The sequence below is a fragment of the Neomonachus schauinslandi genome, chromosome 10, assembly GCF_002201575.2.
Source record: "Neomonachus schauinslandi chromosome 10, ASM220157v2, whole genome shotgun sequence".
Lineage (NCBI taxonomy): Eukaryota > Metazoa > Chordata > Mammalia > Carnivora > Phocidae > Neomonachus > Neomonachus schauinslandi.
The window spans coordinates 104,318,621-104,331,077 of NC_058412.1; the positions used below are offsets into that span (position 1 = coordinate 104,318,621).

At 37.4% G+C, this 12,457-nt stretch overlaps 1 protein-coding gene across 1 annotated transcript in view; it reads right to left on the reverse strand.

Moving 5' to 3' along the window:
* Positions 1-12,457, reverse strand: part of PLCB1 (phospholipase C beta 1) — a 679,194-nt gene that overhangs the window by 175,733 nt on the left and 491,004 nt on the right. Inside the window, exon 10 of the mRNA XM_021688914.1 lies at positions 7,811-7,957. Within this exon, the coding sequence (XP_021544589.1) occupies positions 7,811-7,957 (147 nt within the window). The remainder of the gene's footprint in view (positions 1-7,810; positions 7,958-12,457) is intronic.

A 12,457-nucleotide genomic window follows, 5' to 3' on the forward strand; every position in this document is an offset into this window, starting at 1 on the left:
ACCTCACCTCTGCCTGGCTGTGAATACCCTCTGGAGTACATTCCAAGTCCATGATTGAACTTGGGAGCCAAAGCTCCATCTCAGATTAATTCATAATACTGCCCCAAGTCATAGCTCTGCAACTGCTCACTTGACTGCATTCATTTTGGTCAGTTGGCTACATCCAATGTCTTTGTCTAAGATTACCCAAGGCATCCATGGATGGAAGAGACCAGAAAATTGAAAGTAACAACCCCTCTATTGACACAGGCTTCTGAGATATTGTCTATATTTACAATTATCATTATGTATTGTCTTCTTTTCAACCTCCATGCAAAAAGTTTCCGGAACGTGATGCATTTGTTAATTTAGTGGCCTTCTGCAATAAACAGTAGCTCCTTCAATAAATGGAGATGGGAACTATTTTTCCTTTGCTCTCAAAGCTGTGTCAGCCATTCAGGTCACCTAATCCCACAGTTATAGTTGAGGAAACTGTCCAAAATATAAAGGATGTGTTATTCATCTTGACCGTTTCTAGGGGCATGAGTTTGACCTGACGTCTCTCCCATACTATCTGCCAACTGCCCCAGGGAGACCATGAAGTTGTCTTCAACATGGATCCAATTGCTGTAAGGCGGCTTAGGTGAGAAAGTGGGGAAGAAACTTTCAGCATATGCCTTACTGATTATAGGAGCCTCACACTAGGGCCTGCGCTCGTTCCCAAACACGTCCTCTGTGGGAGGCAAAACACTGGTTCCTGGGGATGCAAAACTGACATGAGACCTATTCCTTACCCTTACCCATCTAGGCAGGTAGGTAAGTACACATAAAGGAGATGTTCTCATGCGCCAGGAGTTTAAACTCTCACCCCAACCTTGCACTTCTGTTTTCCATTTCTTTCTCTTCTTTCTCTTTCTCCTCACCAATGGAATTCTGTTTAGATTCTATTTAATTAAGGTTCTGATATGCTTCCGGATCCCCTCCTCAGTCCTGGGGTAAATCTTAATTCTTCCCACTCATGCACAGGAGTTCTGTGGCCCACATTAGTGATTAATGTGGGCATTGCCGTGTGGTGTAGCTCTGGGCTACGTCTAATAGACCATAAAGGGAAGGCTACAGGGTGGGGAGGCGCCTCACTTGTACAAAGGGCCACAAGACAGGGACCAGCCCTGTGCCCGTGTGGCTCTTATTTCATAGGGAGGCAATGCTCAGGGTGCCCAAGCATCTTGCAACCATAAGGGGAGCAAAGAGACAGAAAGCGTCTGGGTCTCTGATGACATCAGTGAATTTTTGATTTAATCAACCCTCAACCACTCTGCTTCTGGACTTCTTGCTGTGATTGGTAATAAATTCCTTAACATTTAAGTCATTAAGTAACAGTATCCTATTACTTATGGCCAAAAATATTCTGGCTGTCTCAATTTATCTTCATTTTACAAATGAAGAAACTAAGGCTTAGAAGAGTTAATTTACTTAAAGGAAGATTTGAATGTGGTCTATTTGCTAAATGTGATCTCTTTCTATTCTACCACTTAACTTTCATAGGTTTGCGTGTGTTTTAGACCAAAACTAAGTTATAAAAGGGTACCTACGCTAAGGGTTAAAAGGGTCGGAGAGATGGGAAAGCAGAGAGTGACGCTCAGTCTGGGTGTACAAGGGTACAGACAAGGGTAAAACTATGCCTTGAATTATTTCTAGAACTTTTCTGCAGTCCAGAGCATATATGTGAGAAGAGGAGTTGTATAATTATTTGATACATTCAATCAGATGATTTAATTCATCAGAGGATAACAAAAATCTCAAATCTATTTTTTTTCTAAGCTGAATGAGGATATTAATTATTCAGAGATACACTGCTTTGTCCATGAATTTGGAGCCATTATCTCCCAAATGGATTGGAATATGGGAAGATTTATGAAGAGCTGAAAAAGTATAGGATGAAATGAGTGCATACTGTTCTGTCCTGAGAGAATTTTGTTTTGAGTCATAAGGGTGGATTCCTCAAGGAAAAACAATAATTTAAAACATAATCACTACTTGATGTACTGCCAAGACTATCCAAAACCCTAGAAAAATGACCATCATAATTAAAAATCAACTCGTTCTGCACAGTTCTACATTTCTCTCAATGATCCTATTTATTTTTCCTTTTGGGCATCTTGATGGTCAACAAAGGGGCAATAATGAGTAAAGAAATAGACATAATAATAATAACACTTGCTAAATTGATTGGTTTTCATACTGTATATTTAATTTTTATAGTTCCTTTGAATGCTCGAAAGACAACATTCCAAATATCACAATCCTCCTTATTTGAATCCAGACTAGCATTTCTCAGGAATACTAGTTCATAATGTGATCCAGGAAAACAAGTAGGGTGGTGACAGTGGGGGAAGAGGGTTGATCATAACCTTAATGATTGTGAATCTATAAGCTTTTTCCCTATATTCAAAACATACTGCAATAGATGCCAACCTTTGTACCTAGCATTTTAAAAACTCATTTGAGTAGGGAAACTCCTTTTTCCATCAAATACCCTTTATATGAAATAACATTTCTACAGAAAAAAGTTTCTACTTGTTCTGGAAATGCCTAGAAAATACGAAATCTCATTTCCTGGGTATTGATTTTAACACTTAATTGGTTTCTACTGGGTTACACATCGGTTATAACTTTATTTCATAATATCATTAATTGGCTTTGGGAAGTTTGAATTTATATATCATCAATGTTTATATTTTACCCAAAGGCCTCTGGGAGAGTTCTACATTAGAGTTCTACATTAGGTTTATCTATAATTAAAGTAAGGATACTAATAATATCATATGAAGTAAAACTACATTTTACCAATAAGTCAAAAGAGAATTTCAGACAAAACATCCAGAGCCTGTATTAGAATTTATATGTACATTTTTTTTTTGGTTAATTATATGGAATCTTCTTCTTTTTTTTTTTAATTTGACATGTTTAATTTTGTTTTAAAGTATATATATTTCAATTGTCCCCACAACAACAACAAAATCTGATGGAGCACTTAACTCTTTTTTTTTTTATTATGTTATGTTAATCACCATACATTACATCATTAGTTTTTGATGTAGTGTTCCATGATTCATTGTTTGCATATAACACCCAGTGCTCCATTCAGTACGTGTCCTCTTTAATACCCATCACCAGGCTAACCCATCACCCCACCCCTCTCCCCTCTAGAACCCTCAGTTTGTTTCTCAGAGTCCATAGTCTCTCATGGTTCCCCTCCCCCTCCGATTTCCCCCCCTTCATTTTCCCCTTCCTGCTATCTTCTTCTTCTTTTTTAAAAACATATACTGTATTATTTTTTTCAGAGCTACAGGTCTGTGATTCAACAGTCTTACACAATTCACAGCGCTCACCACAGCACATACCCTCCCCAATGTCTATCACCCAGCCACCCCATCCCTCCCACCCCCCACCACTCCAGCAACCCTCAGTTTGTTTATGGAATCTTCTTTTTAATCCCCTGTAGGAAAATGAAAAATTTTGACTGGTATTGGGATAAGGTGATATTGTGAAAATGTGGATTTATATAAGGCAAACCTCAGTAAAATAATATATGGGTCAGAAAAGTGAGCAAGTTAAAAAAAAAAAAAGCCCATAAAGATCAGAACATGGTTTACATAGAAAACAAAGTTTGAAACCTAAATATTTGAAAATATGTGATTCTAATACTACGAGAAATTGAATAATTGGAGCGAGAATTGGTTTACTTGGTCAGAAATCATGTGTATCAGGTGGTGGTATGAAACCTTTGTACTGAAATTGGAGACAGCTGTTTGAGCTCTTTCTTCATCAAAAAAGAGAGTAGACCCTTCTTTCCTAATAGCTGAAAACTCCAACTACTGATAACTATTAGCTATTAATATGCTAACACCCCAAAACCAAGCCAACACAATGAAGCCAAATCTTCAAACACATCTGTGCTTACCAAGTTATTCAGAGGAAAGGTGAATGAGTGACTCTGGAAGAAATTCGCTGGACCGAGTCCTTAATGAAATGCAGTTAAAAACAATAAAAAGGAATTGCAGAGAAAAACTGAACAGTATTCTGTAGTTTTACTGTTCCTCCTAATACCAAATAATTTTCTTGGAGCTATTATTGTGTTATTAGTAAAGCAAATGAATTAATTATGTATAATTTCATAGGCATCAAGATTGATAAAGAAAGCACAGTTATAGAATCAGGAATTTAAATAAATTAGAAGATAGGAATGAAGATAGTTCTGTGAACTGGCACAGTTCAGACACAAATGTATCTTTTCTTGCTTTGTTCACTGAAACGGTCCAGAAACAATGTTCCATAGTACGGCGTTCAAATTGCTGTTACACATACAATTTTTTTTTTCCACTAAAGGAAACCAGAGGTCATTTGGGGGAAAAGTCTGATTCCATGGTGGTGCAGAAAGGAACAAGGTGAGCCTGAAGATCTTTATGTGCCAGAAAGAAAGGACATTTTCAAAGAGCAATGGGTCATGTCAAGAGACTATAGAAGTCAGCCTAAAAAATGGTCCCATAGACCAAAGCTGAGACAATTTGAGTATCAAAAAGAGAACAGTGGCTGTGGTTGGTGAACCTACATAAAATCTAAAAATCATAAATCCATAAAGATAAGCAGAAAGAATATATTCTGAGAGAAAATAAAACGAATAGACTGTGTATCCAATCAGTCTTATTATTCAATCATTTTGCTACCATTGCCTCATTTATTATATGAAAAATAATATAGATACTAATGAATATAAACACATCATTTGGAAGGAATTTTTGGAGTTAAAAAGGACTATTGGTAAAATTACTGCATATCATGACTTCCAAGCAGATGAAACCACATACTATGTCCAAAATTTAGCTGAACATGTATTTATGTATTTTAAGAATCTTGTGGTCCTAAGTATATGATAAATGCAAGATGCCATCATTTGCCAGTCGTTACAGTTATATTGTTTAGGACATTATCAAGTGAAAGATCTTAATTGAGGTTGTCGACTTCCTCAAACTTGGATGAGAAAAAAGATTATGTCTTTAATTTAAACCTCTATGTAAAATTTAATAATCTCTTCAGTTATAAATGCAGGTCACAAATCACAACAGTACAAGCAGAACTGTGACTCTGACATGAGGAGAAATCACAGATATTTTCATATCATGTTCCATTGTTGCAAAGAGTCATATCATATTCTTTATGCTAGTATTTAAATTGTGCTCATATAAATACATATTATTTTATCACAAATTTGTTTTTTAATATTTGATAAAAATATTTTGTTGGAAATTATCTCTTCTTTCATCCTATATATTTTATTTTATGCATTTAACACTACTATTAGAAGGGTTCATAGATTTCACCAGAATGCCAAATTGGTCAATGGTACCAAATAAGATTAAGATTTTCCTGAGAAGATAATTTTTTTTTATTATTGTTTATTTATTTGACAGAGACACAGCGAGAGAGGGAACATAAGAAGGGTGAGTGGGAGAGGGAGAAGCAGGCTTCCCGCGGAGCAGGGAGCCCGATGCGGGGCTCGATCCCAGGACCCTGGGATCATGACCTGAGCTGAAGGCAGATGCGTTATTAACGATTGAGCCACCCAGGTGCCCCGAGAAGATAAAAAATTAAAAATATTTTGACACTCCTCCCAATGAGAGCAATGGTCTGTGTTTTCTCCCTTTGAATCTAGGTAGGTTTGTGACTGACAAATAAAGAAGTGACCAAACAGAACTTTAGAGGTGAAGTAAAATAAGGCAATTAAGCTTCCTTCTTGTTCTTTGGGACATTTGTTGTTGCAGCCATGACCTGCCAGGTAAGAAGTCTACCTACCCTGGAGTGCCATGCTGTGAGGAAGCCCAAGCTACATGGTGAGGCCTCTTATAGGCCAAAAGATCAGGAGTCCTAACTGAGCTCAAGTTCCAGACATGTTGGAGAAGCATCCAGATGATTCCAGCACCCAATGTGTTTGCATTACCCCCAGGCACTTATTTGGCAGCTGAAGCCCAAGACACCAGGAAAGAGAGAGAAGCCATCTCCTCTTGTGCCCTATCTGAATTCTTGACATACAGAAAATGGATCAAAATAATATGGTGGGTGTTTTATGCCACTGAATTTTCAAGTGATTTGTTATGCAACAAGAAATGACAGGAATAGAGTTTAGGATGAACCAAACATGAATCCAGTTAGTTTTTGGCATGCATCTCTCCCTGTAGATAATGTCAATTGAAACAAAATGGGCTGTGAGTGGCCTGAGAGCCACCCAGTTTTTATGAAGAATGTACAAGTTGCACTTTGACTGACCAGAACTCAGACTATGTGGTTCTGATTAGATGCTCTCAGATTATATGAAAGCATCCTGAGACAGCCCACTCTCGCTGTCAGGAGCCTACTTTGTTCTCTCTGTCAAAGGGTCATTTTTATTCTAAGCTATTTTTTCACCAAGTGTGGGATACCAGGCCAATGCCCGATTTGATACCAATAAAACATACAGTTGTACTGGGATGAATGGATCTCCTTATGGAATTTAGATGAAAGAACTGCTTATCTGCCATATAACCAAATCTGTGAGATACTCTTGGATACCCCTGAATATACAGTGCCTGGATCTCCCTTGTCATTATGTTCATAGTTTTGCTGGTCTACCCTGCAACACAAACCACATGCCCCTAGGCAAGGAGCCATGGGCGCGTCTAAGCCTCTCCCAAGGCATGGGGGGCAACTACAACTTACACATACCAAATGAGACTTTGGTTGCATTGTGGGTCTTCAAGTCTGGCTATCTTATATTAATTTGGGTAATGGAGTGTTGGAAGTAGGAGAGTGACATGGTTTTTTAAAAAGCCTTTTTTTTTTTTTTTTAACATAGATCCTTTACGAAGTCTTTTCAAGGCTGGTAATTAGAAATCTGCCATACAAAAAGTATTCCGCAAGAAATGTATTTTGATTATAAAAACGCTTTTAGCTTTATTAAAATCTGTATTTATTAAAAATGTTAATTTTAAACTAAGTTGAGATGATATGTATGTATATATGGATTTTCATGTTTTTCTATTTATTTTTTTATTTATTTAAGATTTTATTTATTTATTTGAGAGAGAGAGAATGCGAGCAAGATAGCACAAGCGACAGAACACAAGCAGGGGGAGGAGCAGGGGGAGAGGGAGAAGCAGGCTCCCCACTGAGCAGGGAGTCCATCGTGGGGGCTCCATCTGAGAACCCTGGGATCATGACCTGAGCCAAAGGCAGAGGTTTAACTGACTGAGACACCCAGGTGCCCCTTGTGTTTCTATTTAATAATCTGCTAAAAACCATGGCAATGCTCAATTTAGGATCACATTTGGAAGCACACTGTTGCTTTTTCCTCCATTATTATAGTATTTACAACGAAGTATAGGTTGTCCTTAAGGGTTAAATTTGTTTACATCTAAAGCCCTATTCCACCTTGAACAAAATTAGCTATTTGCCTTGAATGTAAGTTATGTATGCTTTAGTACTTTCCTGTACATGAACACAGTCCAGAGAACTAGGTAGTATTGCCAAGTTCACTGAAGAAATTCAGTTACACAAAAATTCCATTGGCCCAAAGATACCAGATATGATACATTTCAGAAGACTTAAAAACTGGGGAAGAGATATGTTGTGAAGAAGTGATATTGCCTCTTACAGGCAGAACCTCTGGTCCCAGAGCTCAGTTCTCAGAGGCATTCATAGGAAATGAAAGAAAACACACCTTCCCTTCTGAAGGTAGAGGTTGGTGAAATTTGGTGAGACTGGCTAAAGTCATTGTCAGAGAACTATGAATTCGTACCTGTGAGGTAGGTGTTGTGTGAGGAATTGATGAAATAGTGAGAAAGGGGCTGAGACATATCTTCATTCAAATCCAGTTTCTCAGGCGAAACAACTCCATTTTCTTCTCCACTCAGATAGCGCATAAAGCCATCCACTGATATCTGTCCTGGAGGAAATGAAGAGTTAAGAAGAATGTGAATGAGTCCATTCTATGGGTTGCTGGTATCATGCTGCTTGAACTTTTTTTTTTTTTTTCCAGAAAACTCTGGTGCATCCAAAGTAGAAGACCATAGCCACAGTTGCATTTTAACATGGATAATAATAGTCAAGGATTATGTTATTTCACAACAATTATCTCCCAATGCCACAGATACTGGAGAAAAATGTATTTACATGAACCTCACTGACATTCAGAGGATTTAAATACCTAACCACCAATCTCTTGTTTTTAAATTAAAAATGGTTATCAACTTTATGGATGGACATTAAATGTTATTAGTGCTTATCTCTGGGTAATAAAATTAGGAGTGAATTTCCAAATTTTCTGTTTTGTATATATATTACTTTTTTTTTTTTTTAAAGATTTTAGGAAAATCTATCTTTATCAGAGAGAGACAGCAAAAGAGAGCATGAGCAGGAGGAGGGTGAGGGGCAGAGGGAGAGGGAGAAGCAGACTCCCTTGATGAACAGGGAGCCCGATGCGGGGCTCTATCCCAGGACTCTGGGATCATGACCTGAGCCAAAGGAAGACGCTTAACCGACAGAGCCACTCAGGTGCCCCCTATATGTTCCTTTTATAATAAAAAAAGTTATTCACGAGTGGTTTTATTATTTAAAATGAAGCGGAAGTGTTTTCAATTAATGATCTTTTTCTCTGAAACAGGAACTACAGATGACCACAAATGAGTCTGTCCTAGAAATAAAAAATCAAACGCTCATAAACAAGGAGGTCTTTAAATTTCGTATTTAGAATGACTTTACTTCAAATGGAAGAAATATGACTCACACTTTAGTTTACTTGGCTCCTATTTAGAATTTTTGCTTTTGTTGTAACATTTCTGAAGTGACTAATGCTACATATTGAGATAATCCTTTATCTTTATCGCAGTAATCTTTATGGAATGCCCAGAGAGGCCATCCTCACTATTTTGATCCATTACCACAGTTTGTTTCTTCATCCTTAACATTCAGAGCCTCAAAAACTCCAGCACATTTGTGAGCAGTGGAGATGTTACTTGTAAACCCTGGAAGGTAGCATTTCTTTCTTCTTGTTGAAAGAGTTCTGTATTAACATAATAGTGTTATATGTTCACTGAAAAAAAATTAGGCAATGAGATGAACAGAAAGGAAAACTAAAACTTTTCTAAACATGCCTAACTCTTTCTTCAGACCTAGGTGCTGTTACAATCTTGGTGTGTATACTTCCAGGAAAAAAAAAATGCGTGTGTGTGTGTAATTTTTTTATGAAGGTGCAATCATTTAGTAACTTTATTAGATTAACCTTAATTAGATTAGTAACCTTTGTATTAGCAGAACTATATATGATAAAAATTGTCATGTAATCTATAATGTTTGTATTTTTTTAAGATTTTATTTACTTATTTGACAGAGAGAGACAGCAAGAGAGCGAACACAAGCAGGGGGAGTGGGAGAGGGAGAAGCAGGCTTCCCGCTGAGCAGGGAGCCCAATGTGGGGCTCAGTCCTGGGACCCCCAAGATCATAGCGCAAGCCGAAATCAAGAGTCGGACACAACTGGCTGAGCAGGGGCCCCTGTAAATATTTTTACATGCAATAAATTTCTCAAAATAACTGATGAATATTTTTCCCAATTCTGGAAACGTTATAGCTAAATTGCCTTTAATATTTTCCAGGAATAAGTAAACTAAAAAAATACATTTGGTCATTGGGTCTTGATGAGTGGAGCTGGGTTTTATAAAAAGAAAAATCTTCCTAAACAAATGGAAATAGGAATAATAATTTGACTATGAACTTCTTAAAAGTCAGCTCTAACATATACCTTGATAATTTCAATAATCACAAAAGGAAAAAGTGTTAAGAAGGTCTCATGCATTAGAAATAAGAAACGGGACATAAAGGTCCTCATACTGCTATGTTTGTGTGAATTTTTTTTAAAGATTTTATTTTTAAGTAATCTCTATACCCAATGTGGGGCTCAAACTCACCCCTGAGATTGAGTGCCACATGCCCCAGTGACCGAACCCACGAAGCACCCTTGTTTGTGTGAATTTTTAATAGATGCCATAGTTTGTACCTCCAAATAAATCACCATCACTTAACAAAGTGATTGTTCCGAACACTCTACCATTGATGAGAACACTTTGGTTACTGTGCTTGAAGCCTTTGTTTTAAAATTCATTTATGGTGAAATGCATATATCCTTTCAGACTGGTTTCATTTTGGAAACAAACCAAAATCAATGCCACTTAGAGTCAAAGGTATTTCAATAGATGGCTTTAAAAACTATTTTGGAGTATAAAACTCATTAGAAATAAATTTTTAAAAAACTAATTTTTTCATAGTCTTCCTTTTTTCTGTGACACATCCATCTTGGCAGCTTCTCTAACTAGTGCCCATTCCTCCCTCCTTCTTTCCTTTCCTTCTTGCTTCTCTCATTACCTTCCACTTCGCTACTGTCTTGTTTAACAAAGGTTCATTGAACATCTGCCATGTGATGAGTCCACAGAAAAATAAAGTACAGTGAATCACAGCCTCTGCCTTCATAGAGCTCACAATCTCATAGAAGATAAGATCATTCATGCCTTGCAAACCAGGCGTGAACTCCTCCAAAGCAGGGTGCGCACTTATATCTTTGTCATCCCTGGAATCTACCACAATGCTTTGTGCACAGTAGGTGTTAAATCAGTCCTTTTTTTTTTTTTTGGCTGATTGGTGATTCAAAATAGGAAATAAATTCATTTCAAACTGGAAGATCCCAAGAAGAGCATCATTTTGATTCTTTGATCTGATCAGGTCAAATCATATGAAATTGCTAATTTTGGCATTTATTTATTTATTTATTTATTTATTTGACAGAAAGAGAGAGATAGCGAGAGCAGGAACACAAGCAGGGGGAGTGGGAGAGGGAGAAGCAGGCCTCCCGCGGAGCAGGGAGCCCGATGCGGGGCTCGATCCCAGGACCCTGGGATCATGACCTGAGCCAAAGGCAGACGCTCAACGACTGAGCCACCCAGGCGCCCTGCTAATTTTGGCATTTTTAACCTATGCAAATGACAATTTCATCCAGCTCAGTCTCTAACTCCAGTTATTTCTTAGAGGGCAGACAGTAAAGACAAGTGTCTTTAGGGGCCAGCAAAGAAAAAGTAATGTGACTGATGGAATAATGAGCACACCAGGGAGCTGTGGAGTGTGGAAAACTCACAAGTGTATGCTCCTTCTGAAGGCATAGAACCGACAGCAATAAAATATTGTGGGACGAAACCAACTGTTTTTATGGTGCTGGTGACACTCAGGCTGTCATGTCTGTTATCTTGCAGGAATAAATATCCTATGGTCCGATCAGCAACTTTAGAGAGCAATTAAAACAAAACATGCCAATATGGTGAGGATGACTAATGTTAACTTTAGCATCAATGCTCATTTATTGTGTCTAGTGCCCTCTGGGGACTTACACTGAGAAAAACTCTGAGCCACGCTTATGATTAATTTTGATGTGTTTTATGGGTGCAGGACAGGGAAGTGGGGGGTGTATAAGCTATGTATTTGTTTTTCTCAAACGAGGATATTATAATTAAGGTCAAGTTATACTTTACAATATGCTGACGAACATGTGTCACACTTATATTTAATTCATTAATGAGAAAACCAGGAAGATGACAAAGCTATTTCAAAGAGGGCTATGAGACACTAAGGCATACGTATGTGTGTGTCAGCATAGTATCCAAACAAAAACCCTCAAATCTATAAAAATATTGCTAAATTGAATATAAAGCTGGTTAATGTTCTATAGGTCAATTAAACATAACCTTTGGTTATCATCCCTACCTTTACTATTTCATAGGAGTTGATTTTAACATAATTTTTTAGTTTAGATTGAAATGAATAAAAAAATAATAAGAGTTGAGTGACTTAGTATTTGTGAGGGCTATTTACAATTAATTATATCAAATAATTAAAAAATCCTCAGTGAAGGAATTTACCTAACTTTGAATAAGAACAATGCAAGAGTTTGGAGGACAGTTCAGAATATGATTGCAGACTGCAGGTAAGCAGCCACCTGGGAGCAACTTTTCAACCCCAAAGTTTGGATTTGTTAATAAAGGAGCCAATATGCAAGGCTTTTGATACATCAAATGACTAGGCATTTCAAGAAAATCAATGAAACAGTAAGGATAAGGAGTAGTAGGCTTATAAGTCGTGAGGGTCAGGAGTACATTTGCAAAATGCAGATTTTTTTGGCATAATGAATTGGCTTAAAAAATAGTTCTGACTGGCTTTGGGACAGAAAGCAGACTCTTAGAGGATTTTCCTTTGTTGCATATAACCTACAGCTGGATTATTGCTATTGCTGTTGACTTAAATGTATCAGTCCTTTCTCCATCAACATTGTACTGTTTTTGCAAAACTGCTTACAATTTTTTTTCCTGGTCCACTGAGGAGCATAGAAAAATGAAAAATCTTGAGAAT